The sequence below is a fragment of the Euphorbia lathyris genome, chromosome 7 (genome assembly GCF_963576675.1).
Source record: "Euphorbia lathyris chromosome 7, ddEupLath1.1, whole genome shotgun sequence".
NCBI classification, from domain to species: Eukaryota; Viridiplantae; Streptophyta; class Magnoliopsida; order Malpighiales; family Euphorbiaceae; genus Euphorbia; species Euphorbia lathyris.
Window position 1 is genome coordinate 44,504,253 of NC_088916.1, and position 27,987 is coordinate 44,532,239.

At 34.9% G+C, this 27,987-nt stretch overlaps 2 protein-coding genes across 4 annotated transcripts; one reads left to right on the forward strand and one right to left on the reverse strand.

Moving 5' to 3' along the window:
• Positions 1 to 46: 46 nt before the first annotated feature.
• On the forward strand, positions 47 to 3,212 carry LOC136235417 (serine carboxypeptidase-like 2). 2 transcript variants are annotated; one of them, XM_066025084.1, is made up of 14 exons: positions 49 to 235; positions 315 to 460; positions 559 to 635; positions 734 to 856; positions 939 to 1,041; positions 1,241 to 1,278; positions 1,369 to 1,470; positions 1,545 to 1,631; positions 1,730 to 1,888; positions 1,970 to 2,041; positions 2,117 to 2,235; positions 2,324 to 2,437; positions 2,806 to 2,851; positions 2,925 to 3,212. In XM_066025084.1, the coding sequence occupies exons 1-14, from the start codon at positions 117 to 119 to the stop codon at positions 3,006 to 3,008; spliced, it is 1,389 nt and encodes a 462-aa protein (XP_065881156.1). In that variant the 5' UTR covers positions 49 to 116; the 3' UTR covers positions 3,009 to 3,212. The 2 variants fall into 2 exon arrangements, with proteins under 2 accessions (XP_065881157.1, XP_065881156.1); XM_066025085.1 differs by lacking the exon at positions 1,730 to 1,888 and having other exon boundaries at positions 47 to 235.
• On the reverse strand, positions 3,189 to 27,946 carry LOC136235416 (calcium-transporting ATPase 3, endoplasmic reticulum-type). 2 transcript variants are annotated; one of them, XM_066025082.1, is made up of 34 exons: positions 27,755 to 27,946; positions 27,579 to 27,629; positions 27,421 to 27,454; positions 25,475 to 25,492; positions 23,305 to 23,441; positions 21,326 to 21,400; positions 20,216 to 20,261; positions 19,811 to 19,870; positions 19,632 to 19,712; positions 19,110 to 19,195; positions 18,560 to 18,661; positions 18,118 to 18,171; positions 16,435 to 16,536; positions 15,869 to 15,927; positions 15,424 to 15,568; positions 15,102 to 15,209; positions 14,866 to 15,018; positions 14,635 to 14,739; positions 14,041 to 14,237; positions 12,958 to 13,069; positions 12,577 to 12,675; positions 12,329 to 12,474; positions 12,122 to 12,179; positions 10,141 to 10,233; positions 9,289 to 9,339; positions 8,070 to 8,201; positions 7,479 to 7,580; positions 6,584 to 6,638; positions 5,610 to 5,695; positions 4,755 to 4,903; positions 4,501 to 4,606; positions 4,338 to 4,391; positions 3,902 to 3,950; positions 3,189 to 3,637 (listed from the first exon to the last, which is right to left on the reverse strand). In XM_066025082.1, the coding sequence occupies exons 1-34, from the start codon at positions 27,785 to 27,787 to the stop codon at positions 3,570 to 3,572; spliced, it is 3,006 nt and encodes a 1,001-aa protein (XP_065881154.1). In that variant the 5' UTR covers positions 27,788 to 27,946; the 3' UTR covers positions 3,189 to 3,569. The 2 variants fall into 2 exon arrangements, with proteins under 2 accessions (XP_065881154.1, XP_065881155.1); XM_066025083.1 differs by lacking the exons at positions 25,475 to 25,492; positions 27,421 to 27,454; positions 27,579 to 27,629; positions 27,755 to 27,946 and having other exon boundaries at positions 19,632 to 19,731.
• Positions 27,947 to 27,987: the final 41 nt, after the last annotated feature.

Here is a 27,987-nt window from a genome sequence, read left to right on the forward strand (position 1 = left end):
TTTATTAATTTGTCTACCTTAAATTCAATTCAATATCCAACTGCTCTACGTCTCCATTCCCTTAATTGTTTTATAAATTAAGACATCCAATCCAATTAATTCTGTTATCCTCAGAAATGGTAAGATTTTGGTTGTCTGCGCTTCTTATTCTGTTATTACAGTTTGCAGATTCATACACAACTGTAAAGTATCTTCCAGGGTTTGAGGGACCACTTCCTTTCCAGCTTGAAACTGGGTGAGTCCTTCATTCAGTTTTAGTATAATTTAATAAAAGTAGTGTTATGGATGAATAATTAATTAGTGTTATGAATCAGATATATCGGAGTTGATAAATCAGAAGATGTGCAGCTCTTTTACTACTTCGTCAAATCCCAACGAAATCCCAAAAAGGACCCTCTTTTACTATGGCTAACTGGTGGACCTGGTTGCTCTGCCTTGTCTGCTCTTCTCTATGAAATTGGTAACTTTTTCCTTTCTCTCTCAAATTCAACCAACTTGAATAGAATGACCCACAGATGTTTCCTTAAAGCAGTGTTATAATTGAGTAATTTATGATAGGACCAATAAGCTTTGAGGTAGTGGAATACAATGGGAGCTTACCTAAATTAATATTGAATCCACACACATGGACACAGGTCAGCTCATATTATTAAATCTTCAACTGCATCTGCATGTACATCAGATTCTTTATAAAAAAAACAAGTAAAAGGTGGATGACAAATTAAATTATCAGGTGGCGAGCATAATATTTATAGATATTCCAGTAGGCACTGGATTTTCCTATGCTACTAATTCATTTGCTTCTCTATCTACTGATCTACTCCAAGTCCAACAAGCTTACCAATTTTTTACCAAGGTACGTTTTTCACTTCTCTATTACTGTTTTTTCCCCCTCCATATATATAATAACAAATTTTGGCCTTAATTTGATAGTACAGTGGCTAAGGGGTCATCCAGAATTTGTAACAAATCCAGTGTATATAGCTGGGGACTCCTACTCTGGCATTACCCTTCCAGCTATTGTTCATCGCATCATAAAGGGTATAATATATATATATATATAGCCAAGTTTAATATTCGCAATTAACTGCTTCATTAGTCAAGAGTTAAATGTTAGTGATTATAATTGATGGAGACCTAACTGTGACAAATTGAAAACTAAAATGTTTAATTTCCATTGAAGTACATGCTTTTTAGATTCAAAATTATCCCAATTCTTGCACTTCTTTTAATGTTGCAGGAAATGAACAACGGATGGAACCATTGATAAATTTGAAGGTGAGTAAATAATAATATAAGTGGCTTTGTTGTACAATTTTTTTAATTTAATTTTGGAATAATACAATGGGGGATGCATGGTGACTTCAGGGATACATAATTGGAAATCCTGTTACAGATATAAATTTTGATGGAAATGCACAAATCCCATTTGCCCATGGAATGGGTCTTATTTCTGATGAACTCTATCAGGTTATTTCTCTTAATTGCAACCTTATAATATATAATATTATATGCCTCACTAACTACTCCTCAATTTCTTTCAGTCATTGAAGATTACTTGTGAAGAGGATTATGTGAATATTGACCCCACAAATGCCAAGTGCTTGAAAGATATGCAAGAATTTAACAAGGTATAAATACATGAATATATATATATATCTCTCTCTCTCTCATTTAATATAATGTTTTGTCTTTTTATATAGCCTGAAAATTTTCTGTTATCATTCAGTGCATCTCAGGCCTCCAACCAGCACAAATTTTGGAACCCATTTGTGGATTTGCTTCCCCAAAGCCATTTCAAATATTTCATAACAGAAGATCTCTCATTCAGAACCCATTTTTGAAATTACTTGAAATAGATCCATCATTTCCTACAATTGGCTGTCGTGTACTTTCAAAATCTCATAGTTGTGCATACGTCATTTTTAGGAAGTTTTCTAGATATTAACATTTTTTCTCATGCCTATAGATTTATGGATACGTGCTTTCGTACATTTGGGCTGACGACAAGAGTGTTCGTCATGCACTTGGCATTCGAGAGGTACGAGACACAGTTGAAAGAGCAAAATTGAAAGGGAAAGTATAAAAACATAACACAGCTTAGTGTTTAATGCAGCAAAGTAGAAAGCAGTGGTTAAGATGCAACTATGGATTACCATACATGTTTGATATTCCAAGCAGTATTAAGTATCATGCTTACCTTGGGAACAAAGGTTACCGCTCTTTAATCTATAGGTTAGCTACCTGTTTTCTTCAATGACAATGTTGTTCTTGTTTCATATTGGGCTGCCAAATCATTTGTCTGGTCAATTGGGATCAACAGTGGAGATCATGATATTGTTGTGCCATTTTTGGGAACTCAAGGATGGATAAGATCTCTCAATTACTCAATTCTTGATGACTGGCGACCATGGGTTGTTGAAGGCCAGATTGCAGGGTATGCCATCTAACCATAGCACTACTAAAATTATGATCCTTGAATTTTATTTCGTGACATTAAAAAACTAACAGAGATAATCTGAAAATAAATAATTGATCATAATTTGTGGTGAGATTCATTAAAAAAAAAAAAAAAATCAATGATGTAATCAAATTAATTCAAGCCATTTTTTCTTCAAACCGATTTCTTTAATTTGAAATTTAATATCAAGTAAAATTAAAATATTTTTATGTCTAACGACCATGATATTAATAGCGTTGTAGATTAACAATCATAAATGTATTTTACCCTTTTATTTTCCTACATATGATTTTCTTTTTTCGCTTGCTATAATTCAAAGGAAGTAAATTGAGAATTTTGGATAGGTACACAAGAAGCTACTCCAACAGGATGACATTTGCAACTGTTAAGGTATGCAATTTCACCCAATCTTTTTGCTTTATATTTAGAGTTTACTGCTCAGAATTATATGCTTTCTCTGTAGGGTGGAGGCCACACAGCTCCAGAATACAAGCCTAGAGAATGTTTTGCCATGTTTAAAAGGTGGATTGATCAGGACCCTTTGTAACTACTTGCATCCAAAATCCCAACATCAAATTAGCAACACAAAAATAGTGTTGTCACTTCGAAGGCAGTGCATGCAGAAATAAAATCCAACGCTCAACATAAAGACTTGCTTTAGAAAATGACTGTCATTAAGACTTTTATGTATCTGCTAAAGCAATAGACAGTACTCAAAATGAATAAATGGAGAAAAACAGTTGCAGCTCAACATGTAAGATTTGTCACACTATCAAAAATTGATAAGGTGTAATAAAATAACAACTTATAAAAGAAACAAAAAAACTACCATTTCTATTTCGTGATGTTTTCTTATTATACCTCAAGTATAATCAGGCCTTCTGGACTTTTGTTACAACATGACAGCACTATGAGGAGGTTTATAGTTAAAGTGAGATCATAATTTGTGCTCAGTAACTTCCATCTTTGCAGAATATGACTGAAAAGAGTCCCAAGAATGGAATTTCGATAACTATTGAAGGCTGATTATACTTGGGGGAGAAAGATTTTGTCTTGGGTAAGATTTGTGTTAGTGCAGAATTTTAATCACTTAGGCCTCTTATCCTTCTCACTTCTCGTGCAATTCCGTCTTGGGAAGTAAATCGTGTCTTCTGAATCTGAACCGGAACCTTGTGCCTGTTAACAATGAGAAAGGAAGTCGAACATCAGTCATTCATAATGGGAAGGGAATTTATCAGTCATGCATAATGGGAAGGGAATTTACTAGTTTCCGAAATGTCATATATGCATGTAATCTTGTATGTGCTATTAGTGCATTTACAAATTATAAATGCTTGCAAGTAGACATAGTTGTTCTATATACATATCTAATTCTAGAAAAAAAAAAGGAAAAGGAAATGCAACATTTGTGCTTATTGCAGAAGTCAGATTAAACATTACCATTGGAACTTCTCGAAAAGAACTTCAGGATTTCATCAATAATTATAACCTACACCCAATAGACATTATCAGAAACACTGCACAAAGGAAGCTTCAAAATAAGGATAGAAACCCCAATAAATAAGTTGTGTAAGGTTTTTGAGAAACCACAACTAGGCAAGGCCTATAAAATAGAGAAAAATATATGCCCAAAAATCCCTCTTACATCATAGACAAAAATGGCCACATCTAAATAGCAAAAAAAGGCAGAAAATCCCTACCAATTTACACCCTAATAACATCTACTTCATCAGCAAGACTAGGAATATGAACACATTTCCAAATAAATATCATTAAAGATACCACACTAATTTATTTATTTTATCCTAATTGCATATTTACATCAAAATAACCAATATAGTTGAAATTAGGAGATCATTAAGGTGAAGATTCGTACGGGGAAGGAAAGATACAAGACAATGGTCCACTCAGCCCAAGATAATGGTGTTACCTGTAACATATTATATTTTGTAATATATTTAGATCCCTTGATGGGGATAAAGGATTTGATCAATAAATATACAAAAGGAATGGAAGCTAAAAAGATAGAGAACACTTACAGAAAAAAGAACAGATAGTGGCTGCACATATAAAATTAGCATGTGAAAAATCATAGTAAGAACTATGGAAATGACAAGCCATAAATTACTCCATGGAGGGATAACACTGAAAAATGGGGGAGGAAAATCAGTTGTAAGCCAGGGGGGAAAGGGAAAAAGGAAAAAAAAATATAAAAATAACAAAGAAAGATCAGAGACAGAAAGAAAGTTATTAACTAGATACACAAGAATTCTGAATCAAAACGAGTACTCACAAAAGCGACTGATTTTCACTGAGATTGTTCAAAGCATTAAACATCTCAACCACCACAAGAACCGTCATGGCGACTGTTGATGGATGTTTATCATCGAAAATGATGCATGAGTAAGTTGTCTCTCTTGACAAGCAAGAGTCAAAATTCACCTGTCATAACGAAGATTGGATATTAGGAATCTAAGTGCAGGAATGATAACAATACAAGGGAAGAGTATTGGAAAACAATAAAGGAAAGAAAAGAGCAACTTGTGGAAGAAAACAAGGAGTTGAAAATAATTATAGATTCAAAACAGATTCAAAATACATCAGAATGAATTTGGAAGATGAATGACTGATGTTAATTTAGGCGATATCATAAACACCAAGCTTGTCAGAGGCAATAGGTTCTCATACTGAAATATTTTTATTCAACCAAATACACTACTTGCTTGCAGATATCATGTCCTTTCAAAACAAAATAAACCAACCCTAAAATTACAAAACTTTCTTACTATTAAAGGAAAACTGATAACAATGACTAGATCCTCTCCAATACAAGCTCTAGTCATGAAGCATAAGGAGTGCGGTTATGCCCAGGTTGCATATATAGGATATACAGCATTGCAAAGAGATGTACAAAACTCTATATAATGAGCAGAGCTGGAAAAGTAGCAACTTCCAAGAACACAAACAATATAATAAAAACACATTAATTATATCTAAAAGAGATGTCAGCTATATTTTTTACTTGATACACTTTACAACTTGCATGTTAAATCTCTAAGTCAAAATATGAGAAATAACGCCCAGAAACAAAACTTCTGTCTATTTGCTTATTACAAGGCTCACTAATTCACTTAAAATTAAATCTTACCAATTCATTATATGGTAGTTTGGGACCAGTATCAGAGTATAAAAACCACCACATAAACCCAGCAACTGTCGCAAGGCCAACATAAGCTGCATCAAGCAGATACTATATCACAGACCTCGTTTAAAGCATAACATGCCAAAACAAGAAAAACCTTAAAACACAAAACATCAAACAAAACTATTTTATTAAAATGAAAAAAGATCAACATGAATTTTTATATTACAGAACAAAAGGAAAAAGTCTTTATGAAAGTGATTCAACTTCTTAGAACATTTCAACCTAAGGAGGTGCTCAGTATTTTATTACACCACTAAAAAGACCCTCAAAAATATAAATGCTAAAATTTCCAAGAACAGAACTCTGAAAGCATCTAATCAAAGTTGACTTTACCCTAGAATCATTTCAAAATAATTATTCATAAGCAACTTGAGTGCATGAGTATCAAACACTTCTCAAATAATAATAACACTCAATGAGTAAAAGCAGATGGTTATCACTATTAGAATAAGAAACAAGAGATGCTGCAGTGCATGCAGATATTTGTGTATGACAAAGGCAATTATAGAAAAGAATATGATGCCAAGAAACGAACTACAATAGAAAAAAGGGCGGCCCTGTGCAATAAGCGAGGGTCCGGGGAGGGGTCCCACCACAAGGGTGTATTGGGGGAAGCCTTCCCCTGCCAATTTTTTGGCAAGAGGCCGCTCCTAAGACTCAAACCCTGACCTCTCGGTCACACGACAACAACGTTTAGATAAGTATTTTGGTGGAAAGTACCCAGCCAAATGACTTCCACTAAAGGATGCAAATTGAGTTACAAGATTGAATTAGATATTATGCTATATGTAGGATGCCACCTATATTGCATCTCATTGTAGAACATAGGATAGCACAATATGAAAGAAATCCAGGAAATGTTAACAAAATAAGCAAAAAGTAGTGAAGATCTATCAAACCGCAGCATGCATTCTTACCACCGATTACCAAATAGCGGAAAAACAACCACCCACTAACAACTGCTTCATTAACCTGTGCATTGAGTTAAAAATATAGTAAATAATATAGAACGGGTGAAACTTATCTATCACAAAAGAATTCACATGCTAAAAGTAAATAAACAGAAAAGGCAATCAGATAGTACATGTTTCAACCAACAATCAGTAAATTTTTAATTTTATATGCATTACAAGATTGGATGAACCTCTTTTCTACTGGATCTAGATTGTCAGCAGCTTCCACAGGCACACTGATTTGCGCTAAAGTCATCTTATCTGAAAGAGTTTTCATATTTTTGTCCCTAGGCATCTTTTGACAGAACTTACTTCAAAAGCTAGTAATTTAAATCAATACATACACAGATAAAGTAGCTCAGAACAGCAGTTTCTTCATGGCACTGAAACAAACTATAACAGAAGTTCTCAGAGGGGACCTTTTCGTGGAAAACTGTACATAAAAAGAAAGCTGAAATACTTGCTAAGTTTTTTCCCTCACCCCAACCCTGGGTCATTGTTAAAAGGAAAACCAGAATAGAATCAGACTAACAACCCATTGAACCTTCACATGGTACATCATCATTAACAGGGAAGGCTATTCGCAAACAAGGCATGACGAACCAAATCATATTTATCAAGAAGGCATTAACAACCATTTGAATTCATGATTGCAAATATTCCAGCTCCATTCCCTTTAGGCATATAAATATCTTAACACTAGAATCTTAAGTCCAAAGCTACCCACCGTCCAGCCAAATTAACATTATTGCTTGTTTACTATTGTTTCAGGGATGAGGGTATAAAAGGAAGAAAGCTCCTTGGACAAACGGAATAGCATTAGACGTGTGCAATAGTAACCAAATAATTATAGGAATACCTTGCGAGGTTTGGCCTTCATCACATCAGAGTCCTGCTTATTAAAACCAATAGCAGTGGCTGGCAATCCATCAGTAACCAAATTGACCCAGAGTAACTGGACCTGAATGTAGTTAAAAAATAATGAAATCATGCCTTGCACTTCTAAAATAATCCTACAAAATATTAAAGTATCACTTGTTCTGGCTCATCAGGATGCATTAGTTCCAATCAACATCAGGAAGATAGCAATGACACAAAGCAGTAAGATGGTTCAAAATATATTTTGGGCCTTCATAAACATGCTCTAATAAAGAGTTCCCGCCTATATATAGACTAATAACAAAGTTAACAACAGAAGACATAATTATCATAGACCAATTTGCCTTTAATTTTCCTTCATACTTAAGGAGTTGACTACTGAGAGATGAAATGCTTCGGACTATGTGAACTCGCAGGCCCCATGGAAGATTCCATGATGCATATTGCCCGCCTTTTAGGCACCACAACAGTGAAGACACATTTATGATGAACGGTTTTATCTTTAAGTTTTCCTTGAAGCATAAGAAGTTTACATTAGAAGATAAGAGCTTTTTGGACTAAATGAACTTACAGGAGCTAAGGTATCAGGTATTCCAAGTACCGCTGCAACAAAGATGCAAACTACTTCACCAATATTTGAAGAAATCATGTATCGGATAAATTGCTTTGTGTTATTGTATATGGCTCTTCCCTCTGCAACAGCCTGCACAGAAATAGAATCAAAATACAAGTTGACTGACAATAACAATTCTTCTGCCACCATCACAGTTGCTCAATTAAATGCCTAATCAAACTGATAAGATATGAAAATTCCAATTAAATCCCTCTTCAAACTGAACTATCACGGTATGATTATAAAACAATTGCTCCAACATATATTATGGAGTGCATATTCCATAGTAGAAGTAAAAGTTGATGAGCATGACTGATGCTAGACCAGATTTCTCATCGTCCCATGATCTGGAAAGTGTATTCCAGGACGAATTTGAGGCAGGGACACATGGAGCTTGATCTCAAAGGAACTTAGCTATTCCTAGGCGTCATGGAACCAATAAGGTTAAGCTGGTATTAAAGGCCCAATTATATTAATATTCGACACACCCACGCACGCAAATGCCAACTGGGCTTGAAGCCTGAACAACACAAGCCCATCTTACCATGTGTTAAAATTAAATCAACAAATTGGATTGCGAGGAATCTAACCCTTGATCGCTTGGTCAAAAAGGCTATGATACCATGCCATGGAATCAATTCAACTAAAAGTTAAGCTGATAGTTAAAGGCCCAATTCATATCTGACACTAGGGGAATGTGTGAGGGAACCAGAGTTGGTCATTTAGTGTAGGGTACGAGAATTGTTATGTGGGTTTTCTCAGATCTTGAGCTTGGATAAAACTGAGACGATTCCATAGAATAGCTTTCTACTGTATTTTCCTATCTTTTCTGTTTGGCTATTGTAACCTTACTTTTCCTGCTTGAACATCACTAAAATACTCTGATTCTCCTTAATCTATTTCATTTGTTTGGCTTAATCTTGTTGGTGATCTCTATTTTCTATCAATGACCAATTTCATGGTAATCCAACCCATGGCTGATTTATCAAACTGTTTACTGTAAAAGAAAAAAAAATGATGCAAGACTTGTGTACTTAAACAAGGTGCAAGTAGATATTCCAATAATAAAATGAAAGAAAAAAAAAAAAAAAAAGAGCAGTGAGAAATCACAGAGTAAATATAACTATATCTATATAGCAAGGATTTACAGTCAATAATAGTGGAGAGACTACTGTACCGCAACAATTGAAGCAAAATTATCGTCAGCCAAAACCATATCTGAAGCGCTCTGGAATTGCAAGGACACAGATCATCAGCCCAAAAAAAAAAGGAGAAAAAATTATGACCATGACGCAAGTTACATTTTAAAATGACAGCTAGATAAGTTGACGAACAGTGAGGTCAGTAATGACAATTTTTGTTCTTTTATATTGTTTAATAGAATGATAAGACATTGTCATCATCTTAACTTTGTCTTTATATAAATGAGAATTTGACATACAATCTTTTCTTGTTTTTGCATGAAGCTTCTTTTTCATTATTGTCATGGAACCAACTGACCTATAAAAGCTTAAGCTGATAGATAAAGCCTCTCTCAATAGTTTTTATTATTATCTCTGGCAGACCTGTAAACAAATGCCTATTGGGCTTAAAATGTGTACAACACATGTCCACTCTACCATGTGTTGGAATTCAACAATAAATGGTGGTGCCAAGATTTTGAACTCTCGACCTCTAAGAGGCTCTGATATCATGGCATGGAACCAATTGACTTAAACTTTAAGTCAAATGGTTCCTTGACAATTACAATTTAATTTTAATAGGGAAGATCAATGATATAAGAGAAGAAGACCACACAAAACTTCCCATGCCAAAAAAGTAGATCAGACACTAATCTGAACCAACAAAGCTCAACTAGTTAGCTAGTTGAATATACCAGGCCATACTTGAAATACATATATGTCCACATGAAAAGAGAAAGACTGAGGGACGTGACAATTATAAGAAATAGCCTGCCATACTTGAAATAAACTATATAAAACTAAAAATGATGTAAAACAATCTTATGAAGGAAAAAAATTGTAATAACCTTTGCAACTGCTGTTCCAGATCCCATTGCAATTCCAATATCAGCTTTCTTTAAGGCTGGTGCATCATTGACACCATCACCAGTCATTGCAACCTGATGTTTCATAATAAACTTCAATAAGTTCCATGTATTTTCATTTAAACATGAGAAATCAATTATACAATGGTCCTAATCCAATGGACCGGACCATTGTACTTCCCTGTAAACAAATACAGGCAGTTATGAATGAGAAATACTTCTAAATACATATCAACCCACGTATTATGCACATAGCAACGTATTAGTGGTTAGGTCAATTACACCAGGACCACTGTTTACAGGGAACTTAGTGGGCACAACACAAGTGAGCCAACCTCAAGGATCCTTGCTTGAAAAAAAGGTAACTCAATCCATTTTACTGCCCACTAAGGACTGCAAGAAAGTTTCTACCTCTTGTCCCATCCTTATTGAAGGCCCTATCTCTAACTGTTGATGTTCCCTTGAAATTTGTCCCCACCAACGTTCTTCATTCAAGGGACTAAAAGGTGGGAGATGCGGAGTATATGGAGGAATTCCATTTTACTAACCCCATAAAATCCATATGCTCTCTCTTAAACTCCTAAATCTAATTATGCGATTGCATAATATGTTGCAGAGTGGTAACATATTGAGTGACTTCTTGGCACTTGAACTTCAAGTCCACTGATCTGATTTTTATTTGCTTCAAATCTGGCTTGAAGTCGATTCTTCACTTTTCCCTTCTTGGATCCCATACGTCAAACCAATTAGAAAACATACAAATAGATTTCAGGAATGCAGTCTTCTTACTGTGAAAATCACACTCAAGAAAGAAAGAGGGAAAAAGAAAATAAAGAAACAAAGAAACAAAGAATGAAAAGATGAATAGAATGAAAAACCAGAATTCTCTTTTGCTCCCACAAAGCAATGCCCCTTCCCCAAGCAGGAAGTCAAAACAAAATTTTCCCAAAAAGCTACCTCCCACCATAATATATATGAGCTTCAACCTCTATGACCAATCGCTATATGTAACTAACCCCAGCTAAGAGCCAAAACCACGTGTCCTTATATTCCCTAACCTACTCTTAATACATCTATACATCTGTCTATCACTGGATGAATAAAAAATAAAATAATTTAAATGTCGACTACAAGTTTATATAAAACCCATTCAAACTCAACAGCGAAGAAAGAGAAAAAAATATGAAGAACAAGCAAGAAGGAAACAATGAACAAAGAATAAAAAGATCAATAGAATGAAAAAATAGAATTCCCTTCTGCTCCCATAAAGCAGTTCCCCTTTCCCAAGCAAGAAGTCGATACTTAAAACAGAATTCTCCCAGAAAGCTACCTCTCACTCTCAGTCTCTCACCATTATACATACGAGCTCCAATCTCTATCACCAGTCCCTATATGTAATTAACCCCAGCTATGAGCCAAAACCACGTGTCATTATATTCCCTAACCTAACCTTAATACATCTATACAGTTCTCCATCACTATGCATGAATCATGAATAAAATAATTTAAATTCTGGCTAGAAGTCTATATAAAACCCACTCAAACTCAACAACTTCAAAAATATTACAAAACTATTCCATCAATAAATGGATGGTCCTTTAACAACTTTTAGACAAAGAATTACCGTTCTATTTTAGATAATTTTTGAAAACTGTCAGATATTAATATTAAGTGGACCATTAACTATCAGCTTGAGCTTTTAGTTCAATTGGTTTCATAACAAAAACCACTAATTTAATGAAGTTTAAATATTTCGTGCCTTCATAAATCCAGATTGTTAGATCAATCAATCACATGACTTCAAGAATTTTTCTTAATTGCTGACCCCATAGATAATAACGATTTACTTCAAATTCAAATATTATTATCTTCCATTTTGAACTATTGATGACATCCAAAGTGAGCATATATTTGCAAGCATTTACAATGCAAGACATTCTACTAACAAAAATGATAGGCGTACCACTTCATTTTGATGTTGTAAAGCCTCCACTAGCATCCTTTTATGTGCAGGTTCAACCCTAATAAAAGAGATGCATGTCAATAAAAGAACTTGTGAAATCCAACAAGACAACAGTTTTAATCAGGAACCCTAAAGGAAGATGGCAGAGCAGTCCATGAAATGGGGAAAAAGAAAAGAAAAAGCATAATTTTGGGTAAATATACTTACCTAGTAAACAATGCCATACGTTGCAAAGCCAGTGTTTGTTGTAAAGCTGGAAGCTCTTCAAACTCAGAGGCAGTATAAGAGCGTCCAACAAAATCTTCCAAGTGATCAAAAGCACCAATCTTACGACAAAGTGATTCAGCTGTTGACTGAAGCAGCATCTCATATTATAAGGCTACTATGAATTATGAAAGAAATAAAACCATGATATATAAAAGACAATAAGACATATATTGCACAATTTAGGTTACCTTATTGTCCCCGGTGACAACTATAACACGAATACCAGCAGTCATGCACTGAACCATAGCATTCCTCACTTCCTCTCTTGGGGGATCAAGCATTCCAACCTATAATTTCAAGTAAAAAATATAAAAGACAGCATGGAACGTGGAAGCAATAACTTCAAAGAGGGACGCAGAATAAACGAATGCAAGGCAATTAGAAGCACATTCACATGTACGCACATGCCCACACAAGCACATTAGAAAGAAAGAAAAAAAACTGCAATTAAGATGGATTTTGCCAGGCATATGTAAAAGTATAAACAGAAAGAAGAGACAATCCATATGAATATACCATTGGATACATAGATAACATGAGAGTTAAGCCATCTTGAATAGAAAGCATACCAACCCAATAAATGTAAGATCCTTCTCATCATCATAGGAGAGGCTTTGTTGGCCCATGGGCATCTGTTTCATAGCTAAAGCAAGGCATCTTAATGTTTCTTTTCCTGCAAAACTGACAATAAAAGCAATGTTCATAAAAAGTAACCTCTAATTTATCATCTCAAGAACTACCACAGTATGTGTAACTTGATGGAATGTTAAGGAAAAATGCAGAGCACAATCTTAGAAAAACTTGAGCTAGTAATAATAGTTACGCCCACATTAAGAAGCTTTAAGGAGTGAAAAAATGAGAAAATTTGCACAATTACACTATTGGTGGATAACAACATAGTATTAAGAAATGGGGGACGGATTGCTTTTGGGAAGCAGTAGAAAATTTACACATTGGACTATTGCAGATACTAGAGTCTAAGTAAGAGCACTAATTGGGGAACAATATCTCATATTAGATAAAAGTTGATACAAGTTGAGGTAATTTATTTCACCAGTATATAGAAAGGCATGGAGAGATGCTTGCATCCTTACTGCACACCTTAAGCAAATAATTTTCATGATATTCCAATTATCAAAACAATGTGCATCCAATGATCTGAATCAGTAAAAGCATCACAGACACTATACAATTTCGTAAATCCATGATGTTGTTGACACAACAATTGCAAAGGAAAAATGTTATATTCAAAACGGGCTCTGCTTAAATAGCTGCAAACAGAGTACTCAAATTACACAGAACTTTGATGCTAGAAACACATTTCTAAGTTTTTGTATTTACAGAAACCTCCCAGGAACATTCCAGATCAGTTTACTGAGTTTCCATCAAAGACTTAGAAACTCCGGAAATTCCCTGTCCGTGCTTCACTAACTACTGCTAATTTTTATTGTGCTGAAAGGAATAAAAACATAGATTACGACAGAAAACAACATATTGCAAACTGATCTTTTAAAGTGAAACACACTCTGCTATAACAGAAAGTTAGTGCTACACATCATCTCAAAATTCTTTAAAAAAAAAAAAAAAACTTGAAGAACAATTTCTCACAACTTTTCATTGAGAATCATATTAGATTCTATGTTGCCACTAACCTGTGGAACCTTGACTCTATCTCATCTCGCATTACAGTAGACAATGGAATTGTGGAACCATCATAGTCGCAAAGGATGTTCGAGCATCTAGAGATAATACTCTCAGGAGCACCTTTTGAAAACATAACCCCTGTCTGCTTTCGGCTGCATAAGACACTCATCATTTTCCGATCACGCGAAAATTCCAAAGCAGAAACCTATGAATCATCAACATATTTAATTTGAATCAATTTTCCAAAGTTCCAGTTTGTGAACTTGCAACCAGATTCTCAACAGTTCCATACAAATTAGCCTAAATTCTTTTACAATTAGTTGCCTTTTGTCCATCTCATACTCAAAAAAAATGTTGTTACAAAAACCACAAACACAAAGAAAACAAGAAACTTAATGCTCAAAAGCGAAAAAAAGCATAAAGGGAAACTGTCAAAATGGTATGCATACATTCAGGCATTCAGCAAATATGTTTACAATTGATAATTACAATGCCTACCACTAGAGAACATGTAGACAATCTCACAACCTGAAAATTATACCATATAATTTTGGGCATCTATAAGACTAAAAGAAATCTAGAACCAAATGTTTGAAGCAAACCTTTTTGAATTGGTTTTCCCAATAGTGGTTGCAGTAAGATGCGCGCTCATGCTTAGTCAACATGTTCAGTGCAGAAGGCATAGAATCAAAACCTGGAAGACCAATCTGGAAAGATGTAGACAAAACATTACAGAATAAATGATTAAAATTCACATTTGAGAGGGAAAAACAGAGAAAGGAGAGTATAAAGAACATAAAGAAGAAAATATTGCAAATAGCAGACATATCAACCTTCTCTGCTAAAACACGCAATGCTACTTCAGTTGACTCCCCGATTTTTTCATACTTCCCTTTATCTGGATTATACTGTAAAACAGACTCGTTGCAAAGGGCTGAACACATTGCCATGTGAAGAAGACAAGACATCTGAGCTGGAAAGTCCAGCTGCAAAAACACACACAGGGATTGAAAAATAACTCACAAAAATAGCCCAAATGAATTAAGACACATAACAGAACAAATCATACCTGTATCCCGCTGCTGTCAAATATTGTGCCATCTGGAGCATAGGTTGTTCCACTGACATTGTATTCAGCAATCGAGGGTTGGTGGTGAAGAGAATGAACAACACATATCTGAGTATAAAGAAGCCAATATTGTATTACTCCAGGTAACTAACTCATATGCACCAACATACAGTAGTCAGCAATATGGTGCAACTAAACCTCTCACAAAGCAGAAACAGAGTCTGGCTCTGCTTTCAATCAAGCATGAGACCACTGCCCAGAAGGTATATGACTAAAGTACTCATCTTACACCATTCAAAAACTATATGTTCTAAGGTAATACCTTTGAGACAGACATCATATTAGTCGTCAATGTTCCAGTCTTGTCACTGCAAATCACTGTTGTGCAGCCTAATGTCTCAACAGATGGCAAAGACCGAACAATGGCATTCAACCGAGCCATGCGCTTTGTTCCAAGAGCCAGACACCTAGACAACAAATGTGAAACAAACAAAAATCTGTCAACCAAAAATCAATTTGACAAAAAACATGCTGACAACGATGACCAGGTGAAGTCTCTGCACTAATGAACTTATAAATCATCAAACTATGTGGAAGGAAAATTCTTCTTCAATCAAAATATTGAAACATATGCTATTCATATCAAGTTCCATTTCAATCTTTGAATCTGTTCAGATTTTAAGGAAGGGGTGTTGGGTTCCTTGTAACAGACAGGCACTTTTTAATAAAAACAATTCAAGTAAAATTTGAGTAAAAATAGAGCTTACGTCGTAACAACAGCAGGAAGCCCTTCAGGAATTGCTGCAACTGCAAGAGCAACTGCAATCTAGCTATGCAAAGTAACATTAATTCCACACCACCACACATAAAGCAGCATAAGATGATAACATAAGCAAAAAGAAAGAAATATCTACACATTAATAGAAGGTTCGAGAGGAAAGAGAACAACACATTAATAATTAGGTTAACTGAAAAAATAATAACACAACCACAGAGAAATCAGAGAAGGAGCTCGGAAAGAACGGTGTTGTCAGTTCAAGATTTGAACAAATTCTAAATGGCAGACCTTCAAAAGTTATATGTTTATGGACATTGATTGGTCTCATGGTTCATAAAAAAAAAAAAAAAAGTCAATATAACATGTAATTATTATGGGATTAGTATCCTATTAGTTGTTACTATTTGCCTTTTCTGTGAAAAATGGCATATACAAGCCTTAACAGTTAAAGTAGCCTTCCTCTACACAGCAAGGAATCTCCAAGGAAGAACATATCCTAGAAAAGTAAAGAGAATAACAAACCAAAGCAAAAAATAGAAAGGACCTCAATAATACCTTGAAATAGTGGATTGCTCCACGAAAGAATCCACCATGGGCAGGATCACGAAAGTGGCCTATGTTTACAATCCATACTAGTATACAAATCCCTGCAATAACCTAATACCAAACAAAGCATTAAAAGATGTACTTTATATAAGGTACTAGCATAGTTGTGAAAGGCGTTCGCCTGCGTCGCCTGAGGCGAGAGGCGACCCAGGCGATCCTTCTAGTGCATCTGGCGCTGGAAGGCGGGTGATAAACAAGAGGCGACCGCCTCTCCAACTCAGGCGAGGGGCAGTCGCCTCTTTGTAGTTAAGGCAGTAGGTCACCTCTTTGTCTCTGTTCAGTGAAAAAAGAAATTAGAAAAGAAATATATAATGTTGTTTTATGTAAGTTAACGATAGAAAGAAAAAAGAAAGAAACTGCTCCACGACAGAAACTCTCACCACAACCACCGCCGATCTTCTGCAGCCGGCCAACCATCCCACCGATCTACTTCATTGCACTCTAAGGTACTGTTCTTTTTTACTTTTCTCTACTCTTCTTTCTACTCTTCTCCTTCGTTTTTTTTTTAATTTTCTTTATCCTACTGATGCTACCGTATGCTGCCCAAATTTCTACTCTTCTATTTTCTTCTTTATTTTTCTGTTATTATGACTGATGCTACTGTTATGCTTCCCAATTTTTGGGATTTTTATGAAAGTTATGCTGATTATGCTACTGCTACTGATGAAACTGTATATCAAAGTTCTGCTGATGATGGTACTGCTATTGTTTTTCTGTTATTATTACTCTTGTTATGTTTATGAAAGTTTATGGAGGTTATAAGTTTATGCAAGTTTATGAAAGTGTGTGAAACAGTAGCTTACTAGTGTCTAATTTTCCAAATTTTGCAGGCTTTTAGACATGAGCATTAGTAATTCTAATACATCAAAAGCAACGACAAGAATGGATCCTTGTTGGAAGTATGTGCAAGATGTCAAGGCAGGGAAGTATTAGTAATTCTGATGATGATGTTTGATATGTCATTAGGAATTAGGATCTTATTATTAGACTAGAAATTTTGTTTTGTTTTACAACTTTAGAAGTTAAACTAGTCAAATTGAGTTATGGTTTTATTTTCTGCGTTTTTCTATTTTGTTTGTCGCCTCGCCTTGAGACGATATTTTTTCGTTATTGCCTCGACTCGCCTTTCGCCTTTAAAAACTATGGGTACTAGTGAACAGAAGCAAACAGTTAATTCCAGCAAAAGAACTACCACATATGTTCAAGAGCACATGAATCCTTCAGTCAATATTATGAAGAGTTACAATTTCAAGGACCTTGTCGCGAAAAAATCTTCAAGAACTCTTCTAAGCCAAATTTTGTGATTTAGCATGAAAATGCAAGGAAAACTGGCTGGAGGTGAACCAGTATAAAAATAATTTAAAGTTTAAAATGTAAAAAGCATTATGCTACCTAATCAATTATGACTAAACCTAAACTAAGCTCCAAGCTTTCTGTTAGACATTAATTTATTCAGACTCGTGATATGGACGTGGAAATAGATGAGCACATTTTTTATCTAGCCTTACAACTCGATAAATTATTGAATGATAACTTGGGCAAATGCTATTGCTGACAGCATATCTCTGTGATATAACATTATCCTAGCATATGCACACTAAATAAGAAGACGGATAGATGGTCTGCAATTACCTTAGCCAAAAAAGTACCAAACTCATCCAACTTCTTCTTCAATGGTGTTGCTTCCTGCAAAAAAGTAAAAAATAAATAAAAATAAAAATTGGCATTCAACAAGATTATTCTGAATGGAAAGATTGAATCAAGGGACACAGAACAGTTAGAACAAGAAATAGTTGCATATAGTTCAATATTACAAAACATGTGGAATGCATATGACAAGTACTTTTAGGCACAATTCAGGAACTAGCACCTCTTGCAATATTATCTTGCCATAGATTCTTTAATACCCTAGTAAAGATCCTATACAGTAACAAATTTTAAACATCATGGTCCCAAAATTGGCTCCATCTAATTTAATTGGGAACAAATACAAAAGCGTATTGGATATCTAGAAAAGAGGTTAAAAAACACAATGTTTTGCAGATTGCGCATAGAAACGGTTTAGAATGCTTACATCCTCTGTTTGCAGCATGGAATCACGTATGCTGCCCATGGCAGTGTTAGTACCAACTCCAACAACAACAGCCCTCGCGCGACCAGCAACTACTACAGTACCCTGGTAGTTGGGATACATGTAAACATAAGTTTATTCGAATATAAAGATACAGCATCGCATGGATTCACATTATGAGATTAGACACCTATACAAATATCTATCGTTTATAATGAGAACAAGTAACTACATATAGGTCTAGTCTCCACCAACGTACACACTACTTGGGTCTGCAAAACCTATTTTACAATCTTGTTTTGAGTTCTTTCGTCTACTTATTAACTAAAAGAAATATCAGGTACCATACTAATTTCTTTCAAATACGCAAGCTTTATGCCAAGCGAGATCTTCATAATAATTTTCACCTTAAGTCAGACGTTAAAAATTAACCATACTTGTGTTGTCCAGATTATATTCAAACAAAATGACTTTGAGAGCAAATGATTGCATTCACTATTTATGGTACATGATGAAAGAATGTTATTTCAAAACTATCTTGTAGAATTATTACCGAAAAAAGAATATTTGTCTTGTCCTGGTAAACAGCATTTATTGCAGGGGCAGACTTGAGTTCTTTTTCCACAGAACAGCTCTCACCTGTTATCATCATCAAACATAACCATTCAATTGGATCTGATCATGTGCATGGAAATAGTGATCATAAAGGTGAATTCATAACAACCGAATATGAAAACAATCATTTCACACGTATCAGTATTGGGTTCACACAAGAATGCAAGCAAGTGTAGGGTCTCTGAAATAATTATGGCTGAGAAATTGATAGCGAGATTCAAGAAACTAATTAACATGGAGAATAATTTAGAATCTCAGAGTTCATGATTCAAGAAAGAATGCACTTGCTTTAGCCACATGCATGTTCAACCAAAACTTGAAAATTAATAAGATGTATCGTACATGTCGTTGGTGAATTAGGAAGCATTCAGTTGTTTTTTCCCCTTTTCTTGAAATATGATCAGTGTTGAATAAGTTATTAATACAATATTAAAAGTAAATAACAAAAAAGTATATGTACCAGTAAGGATTGCTTGATCCACATGTAACTGATCACTTAGCATCTCAATCATTCTCATGTCAGCTGGAACCTTGCATCCCACTAATTCAGAGCACAAAATCTGACATTAACTGCTCCAGAATCATGATAAAATAGACAATAATCATCCAAACCTGAACATTGAAAACTTATCAACTTACCACTGACTTCCACAATATCACCCGGAACAAGCTCTGTTGCTGGAAGTATGGAAAAGCAGCCTGCAATGAAATATATATACAGTTTTAGTAATTATTTTACACCATCTATGAACTTCAAACTGCATGCAAATGAATTCATAATTGCTCAAATAAAGGAGCAGAAACTATCACAATGCTCAAATAATGACAAATGCAAACCAACTACAATGGCAACTATTTTCTTTCTTCTCAACAAATTATATCAGACCAAAGGATAAACCATTCTTAAAACAGATGGGAGAATAAGTCCTTCTGCTGAAAATTTTAGCAGAAAAAGTTCACCACAGCAACTGAAAAAGCTAACTAAATACATTAGGGAGGGAAACAGGACAATAGTAACTATCTGATATTGTACTTTGTCTTTACCATTTCGAAGAACAGTTGCAATGTCAGCTTGGTAGGCACGTAGATCCTACAAGAAAAAAATCCAAAGCAATAACCAAAACGAGATAACAGACAAAAGACTGAATCATTCCATGGCATAATTGACAGCAATAAAATGAGATATAATTCCTCATTTTTACATTTTTATTATTTTCTACCAGCCAGCAGCCCACTCCATTCATCTGTAACTAGACTAGAACATCCTCACTTCCAGATCCGAAGGTGGGTGCTAATAGAATTGATTGACGAACAAATCAAACATATGCGGATCCAATCACGATCTTATAATAAGAACAAGAGATCTTTCTCGATCAATCTCTTTGCCCGCTCATTCTTCAAGAATCAGAAAGATTTTTTTCAAGATCGCCCCTTTCATTCTGGGGCGACGGAGGGATCATACCATTCGAGCCATTTTTTTTTTCATACTTTTCCTGGAGGTCTGGAGAAAGCTGCAATCAATAGGATTTTCCTAAACCTCCCTTCACCACACTACAAAGTGGTGACAGAGGGCAAACCTTCTGTCTGCCCGACCGTTTTTTCGAGGCAGCCTGCTCTTGCTCAGGTGCCTTGAGTGCTACAGATGGTGTTCGTGATGCTGTCGATTTTTGTGTAGCTGGTAGAGCTAAAGCTGTAAACTCTGATGCTTCAGTACCAAAATTTTCAACCACCCGAAAAGAGTAGATCATAAAGTATGATTTACCTCCAAAGAAATTTCTACCAGTAAAATATTTTATAGTTGAAGACAACATATTTAAAAAACTTCCTATTCTACAGGAACAACTTCAGTGCGACTCCAACTCACCACCCCATACCTCAAATAATCCTTGGCATGATTTAGAAAAGAGAAAAAAAAAACAAGAATTGCAATACTTCTGAGCTAAGAAGAATCCTACATAGGAAAGATATAACCAAATAAGAAAAGAAGTACATAGCATTCTATAAGCAGCAGGTAGTGGAGGGTGACAAATTGGGGAAAGTATTAAAAATTTTAAAAAAAGAAAATTAGAAATCATGTGCCAGAACAAGAAAGCAAATTCTTAATAGGATATTTCAAAGTGTATAGTTGACTTATTAGAACTAGTGAACACTTACTTCAAGAGCCTTTTCAGCATTTGTTTCTGTAATTACACCGACTGCTGCATTGGCAGCTAAAATTAATAGGATGACCTATCAAGTCATGAAATAAACATGAAAAGATATTAATGGGAATAAATCAAACATGTAGACTTGAACTTTCAGCAGCATAGAGTCCCATGTAGGGATCACCATGCCACGCCCAGCACAAACAGAAAAATGACTGGAAGATACTATTAGGAACACTGGAACATTAAAATACGCATCCCATGTAAGATCAGTATGTTTTCTTGCAACATAAGCATATAAATACAGCCTTTCATTCAGCCAAATGAAACACAAACGGAAAACATTTTCAGAAACTTCTAAGTCTGAAGTATCAATTATTTTTCCAGCTTGGCAGGAGACAAAGTTCATATATTGGACTGCTGGGCCCATCACAAATAAGATATGTTTGCAATGTTATGAAACTTTTTTTTTCCAAAAAAGACGATCGATTAGCAAACATAAATAGTTGCATGCACTGAAAACTATTGAAATGGATATGTAAAAAAAGACACGTTGTAACCATCATTACTTCAATATATTAACTATAGGCTCCACACATACCATGCTCGACCTGGCACAAGAGATTGCCAAGCCTGTTATATTCTTGTGCTTGATATAGAAACACAAGACACCAGGGAAACAGTATGGTGTGCACAAGTAAAAACATTGTAAACAGATACGAATCCATTTAGTATCCATATTTGAGTAATTTATAAGTTATTTGAAGTATCAAGCCTATAATAGAGTAAATGCCTCATGACAATTGTATTGATTATTGATTGAGGTTGTTCAAGAATAAATTTTCAGAAATATTATCTTTAAAGTGGAATAACTTATCATCTCTGAATATAAAGACATTAAAAATAATAGCTTAATGTATATTAAAGTCATTTTTAGGATTGTATTCCAGCAGACTCCTGCCTATTTAGTGAAAAGACTCTTGGAATGGACCAAGAGGTCACGGGTTCGAGTCTTAGGAGCGGCCTCTTGCCAAATAAATTGGTAGGGGAAGGCTTGCCCCAGTACACCCTTGTGGTGGGACCCCTCCCCGGACCCTCGCTCAGCAGGGACGCGTAGTGCGACCGGGCCGCCTTTTTTTTTTTTTTTTACTCTTGGAATGGACCAGCCAAAGTTCTAAAGGGGCATTTGGTTTAAACTTCCGAATCGGAATCGGAATGTTACGGAATCGAAATCGGAATGTATTTATTTCTTTTGTTTGGTTTAATCCGGAATTGGAATCCAACTACCAGAAGCGTTTGGTTCAAATTTCGATTTCGGAATCGACATGCGACGAAATTGAAATTTATTAGATAATAATAATAATATATTTAACAGATAATAAAGAAACCGAAAAATAAAAATCAATTTAATCATCTACAACATTGAAAATTTCTAACAAAAAAAGTTAAATTAAAAATATATATTATTAATATCAACTAACGTTTACATATGAAGATTTTTCAAAAATAAAACATAAAGAATTGTGGTTGATAGAAACATGGAAGACAAAGAAAATGAAAAGAAACCAACAAATGTAAAATAACCGTAGGAATTAGTTTGATTACCATGGGTGAGAGGGGAATGGTTGATTCCATGATTTATTGGAATCAATTCCTATTCCATGATTAAAATTAGGAAACCAAACATTAGGAATGGGATTATCCCATTCCCATTCCCATTCCATGGTGTCTTTTAACCTAAACAAACACCCCCTAAGGCCATCTAGCAACTAAGGTAAGCCAACTTCTAACCTGAATGCTGCTGCTCCATGAACATCAAAGATATTATTCAAAAAAGACTTCAGAACATACATACATACATTAATGTAGCCATAAATAGCTTCAGAAAGCAAATTTATTAAAAGAACTCAGATAATTATTGCTTATGTTCATTTCACAAAATGGCAACAAGAATTCAAGCATTCAAGCAGAAAAGATGTCAAATCTTACAAAAGGCTCCAAAAAAGCTGTTAATCCAGTCTCCCCATTTATCAAAGCCAAAGCGAAAGAAACAGCGGCAGCAGCAATTAATATCTTAACAAGCAAATCATCGAACTGTTTCAGAACCAATTTCCAGAAGGGAGTCCCTGCATTTGATTAAATTACGAAACATGAGCAACTTAAGAAATTATCGTAATGTTAATTTCTTGTATAACACCAACAAGACCATCACTGGTTAAAACTAATGTAAATAAGAAGCAAGCAAATTATCCCAAGCTACTGGTAGCAAGAAAAAAATTAATGGAACTGGAAACTTCCAAGACCTACTCCAAAACTCACCAAGAAGTCATTTATAATTTCACCTAAATCTTATTTGCCCAAGTAGGAAAAAAAAAAAAAAAGGAATCATGGGCTGCTCAGGCCACTGTGCCAAAATCCACCCTCAAGCCACTTATAATGGTTTCACCTAAAGCAATCAGTTTTGTAAACCATTTGTCTAGGCAATAGCTGATCTGCCATTATCTTAAAAAGTGCAAAAAGATGAAAACTAAAATAATACGAGAAGTATATGGAAGCTCTGCACCTTTGAAGCAAAAAGAGCTGGGTACCAAAACTAAAAAATAAAAAATCAAATCTCTATAGGGAAAACATCTCTAAATATCCGTAAGCACTTTGAGAAAACTTCTAATCAGATACAAAGTTATCGGGAATGCCATCTTACTGCCACAAAAAAACCCTCTTAATCATTTCTCCTCCAGTAATTTATAGCATACAAACCATTCATATTACAAAAGGATAACTCCAAGCCCTAATATCATTCCCTCTCTCATACCTGCCCCAAGTTACCTGAGAAGAAACCATAATCTCAAGCCAATGTCCCCATCCTCCGATTTGAAATACCAATGTATGAATTTTTCCTATGGCTAGCCACTCTAAACCATACCACTAACAGACATTGTACAAATATGTATTCAGAAAGATTTTGACAATATATAATAAACTAGAATGACTTTGTACATAGAAAAGACCGCCAGTAAGAAAGTAGGTACAAAAGCCAAAAATCTTTTAAAGATGATCAAATAAATATTTAGCAGAAGAAATATTCAGTATTCAAATTTCAGAGTGGAGGTGAAGCATTTCGATACAATACAGAAAAAAAAAAATATACTATTTGCCAAACTCTTCCGCCAGACTATCAAATTTCAAATTTTCCCAACCTGCCAAATGCATGGTACGACCTGAGGCATCCATTTAGTAATCAGAACTCCATTTTATTTCCTTGACTGAATATCAATTCAAAAACACAGTTAATTACCTTCAAATACCATCAAGTCAATCAGCCCACAGATCTTGCTTTTTCTCCTCTATTAGAGACACTCACAAGTCCTAAGAGAGTCTAGATTTATTTATTGAATCTTTATCATGGCTAGATCATTCTATATCTTTTTTCCACAGTTTATAATATGGATACCCAACATAACATGTTAACCAATCGATTTCAATAAATTGGATCAAGTTTTTGCACCTGTATCATTGGATAGACCTCATTAACAAATTGACCCAGCTCTAATCTTTTTTGGTAATTTGCTTAGTAATAAATACCTTTTTAGTTATGGGTCTATGACCACAAATTCAGTATGTAATCTTAGCATTCTATCTGTACCCCTGCAATCACATTCATTTAACTATTTAACCATATCCTTTAGCAAGTTCAAAGTTAGTCGGATAAGTGAACGTCTATATAATAGTTTAGTTGGTTAGTTAAATAACCATATTCTATTTATGAATTTGGGCTATTCTAGTGCTAGGAATGTGAAAGCACATATCCTATGTAATGTAAGCACCATTTTTGCATAATTTCCCCTTCGCTCCCCTTAAATTATATTTTACTTCAAGAATTTATCACTTCTCGTTGACTAAATCTTGGTGCACTATTTATAGGATGGCCAGTATAATGATAACCAACTTAGATAAGCCTGAAACCAAACTAAAGCTAACGACTGTACCAAAGAAAAGAAAATGATAACAGTCCAACATAGAGTAGATAAGTAAGATAGAACACATTACCTTTTGTTTTAACTATGGCATGGAAAAACAATAGAAAATAAGCTTCAAAGTAAAAGAAGTGATCCAAATTTAAAAATTGTTGAGGGATGAGAGAAATGCGCCTTGTACTTACGTTTCTCTTCAGGCAGCACTGCAGATGTTGAATGAATACAGCCAAAGTAATAACACACACAAAGAAGAAGAAAATATTAATATTGTCCAGGAAATAATTGAGTAACATAAATAAACAAATTCACAGTACAATGATGATAAGAGCAAAATGGAAGAACTAGACATTCTATTTTAAGCTATTTACATAATTAAGCATGTCATCACAGATTTGACAAGATAGAATAAATAAGAAAACTTAGGCCCCGTTTGTTTGCCAAAAAACATTGTGCAGAAAAATATTTTCCTGATTTCCGGTGTATGTTTAGTTAGGAAAATAAGTGCACGGAAAATTTTAGGTTAGTCAACAGGAAAATTTATGAAGTGAGGAAAATGTTGGACACTTTTGACAAGAGTAAAACATTTTCCTAAACTTTTGGAACCCTAATCCATTCCTTCTTACCCTTCTGAAAATAGTAGCCACCCACCACTTCTTCTCGTTTTCTGGTGTTGTAGCCAAACACATTATTTTATTTTCCAACACAAAAAATTTCCTTACCCAATATTTTCTGACAAACAAACAGAGTCTTACCTTGCATTAATAAAATTATGGAGAAAAATGAAGGGAAGACAGAATTTACAAAATCACAAAACATCAGTATATCAGCACACATAGTTGTGAAAGGCGATCGCCTCGGTCGCGAGAGGCGAGAGGCAACTGAGGCGATCCTTCCATCGCCTCCATGCCCTGTAAGGCGGCAAGTTGCTAAAGGCGACCGCCTCACCTTACCAGGCAAGAGGCGATCAAGGCGTGGAGGCGATCGCCTCTTGCATCTGAGGTATTTTAGCCCACTTTAAGAAGAAAAAAAAGATTTAAGGGTGAGATTTCAAATAAATGAGAAGAAACAATAAAAGCTTCCAATACTCGGTAAACTTCCTTGCCTTTCAACAGAATTTTGTTGTTATATCTCTATTACATCTATTTCTTCAAGTGCCCCATGTTGCTTTACTTCAAGAGCTTCTCTTCTACTTTCTAACATATTATTTCCTGCTCTGAATTTTGAATTTTTTTGCCATGCAGTAAATTTTTAATCTTGATTCCTTATTTTTTGTTGTTATGATGTGTTGTGGGTTAAAATAGGTGTGGTGAGTATGTAGTAGTGGAGGTACCCGTAGTGGTGACAATGTGGTGGTTGGATTTAACAGTGCCAAGCGTTAACAGTAGTGGACGATTTCATGACAATTAAATAATAGTTCTACAAGTTTAGTGTATAAGCTGTATAAAACATAAAATCTATATGTATTTTAATTTTTTGAGTTAATTTAACAGTGGCAGGTGTTAACAGTAATGGAGGATTTAATCACACTTAAATAATAGTTCTATGAGTCTAGTGTATAAGCTGTGTAAAAATAAAATCTATATGTATTTTAATTTTTTGAGTTAATTTAATTTTTCTGTTTTTCTAATTTGTTTGTCACCCCTCAAGTGCGAGAGGCGGATGGCCTTAAGGCTATATTTTGCCCTTATCGTCTCGGCTAGCCTTTCGCATTTAACAGTCATGTCAGCACATCAGATATATCTCATTCATCTCAATATGAGTGAATACCTTTCTAATTAGTTCCTAAAAAATGTGAAGGAACTAACCTTACTTTGCAATTAAATTCCAGAAGGTATAACGGTTATAACCACACAATTACAGAAAAATGTGTGGAATATAACTCACAATTTACAAAAGCATGGAGATCAATTTTATCACTAGAGGAGCAGAAGAAAATGACTTCATACAGCGGGAGCTAATAGTACTCAAAGGCTCTTAAAATAAACCCGCACAAAGAAATAAATCAGAAGCAAATTGACTGGTTCTATGCATGCCTGATGCCATTCTCAAAATTTCAAGGAAGATAATCCAATCACCTAAAAGAGGAAAACAAGCCGATGGCAATAGAAGTGCAGGACACACACAAACGTACCGTTTTTACCATGAATATTCGCATGCAAAGCTACCTGCAAGACAGAACTCGTAACTTAAAATCAAACCCCCGATGATCAACATAATCAAGCACACTCAACCGAGCAACACCTCTACAATGGCAGTCTAGTCAGCTTAACCATAACAATATATATGTACCTGAGAATCACTCAGACCCTTCGCCGGTTCCACTCTAAAATAATCCAAAACCTGCCAATAACAGAAAGGCATTAAAGAAGGAAATTCCTATTTGGAAGCTTCTCATCAACTGAACAACTGGCATTAATAATTGCACGATATCTGCAATGCAAATAGAACAAGGAAACGCAAATTACCTCGGAGATGGATCTGGCATAGGCATCATCCATCGTAGGAACAAAATAGTTAGATCGATAGAACTAAATAGAAATGATCTTTTGAAATTGGGAGAATTGTTAGCAATTGCTGTGTTTTTCCATTTCGTTTTCCAGTGACAGTGCTTGTATTGTATTTGTTACTGGTTAGATCTTAAACAAGCAGGCGTTTTTTCCGATTTTGAGAATTGGATCATACGTTTCTCTCAAGCAAC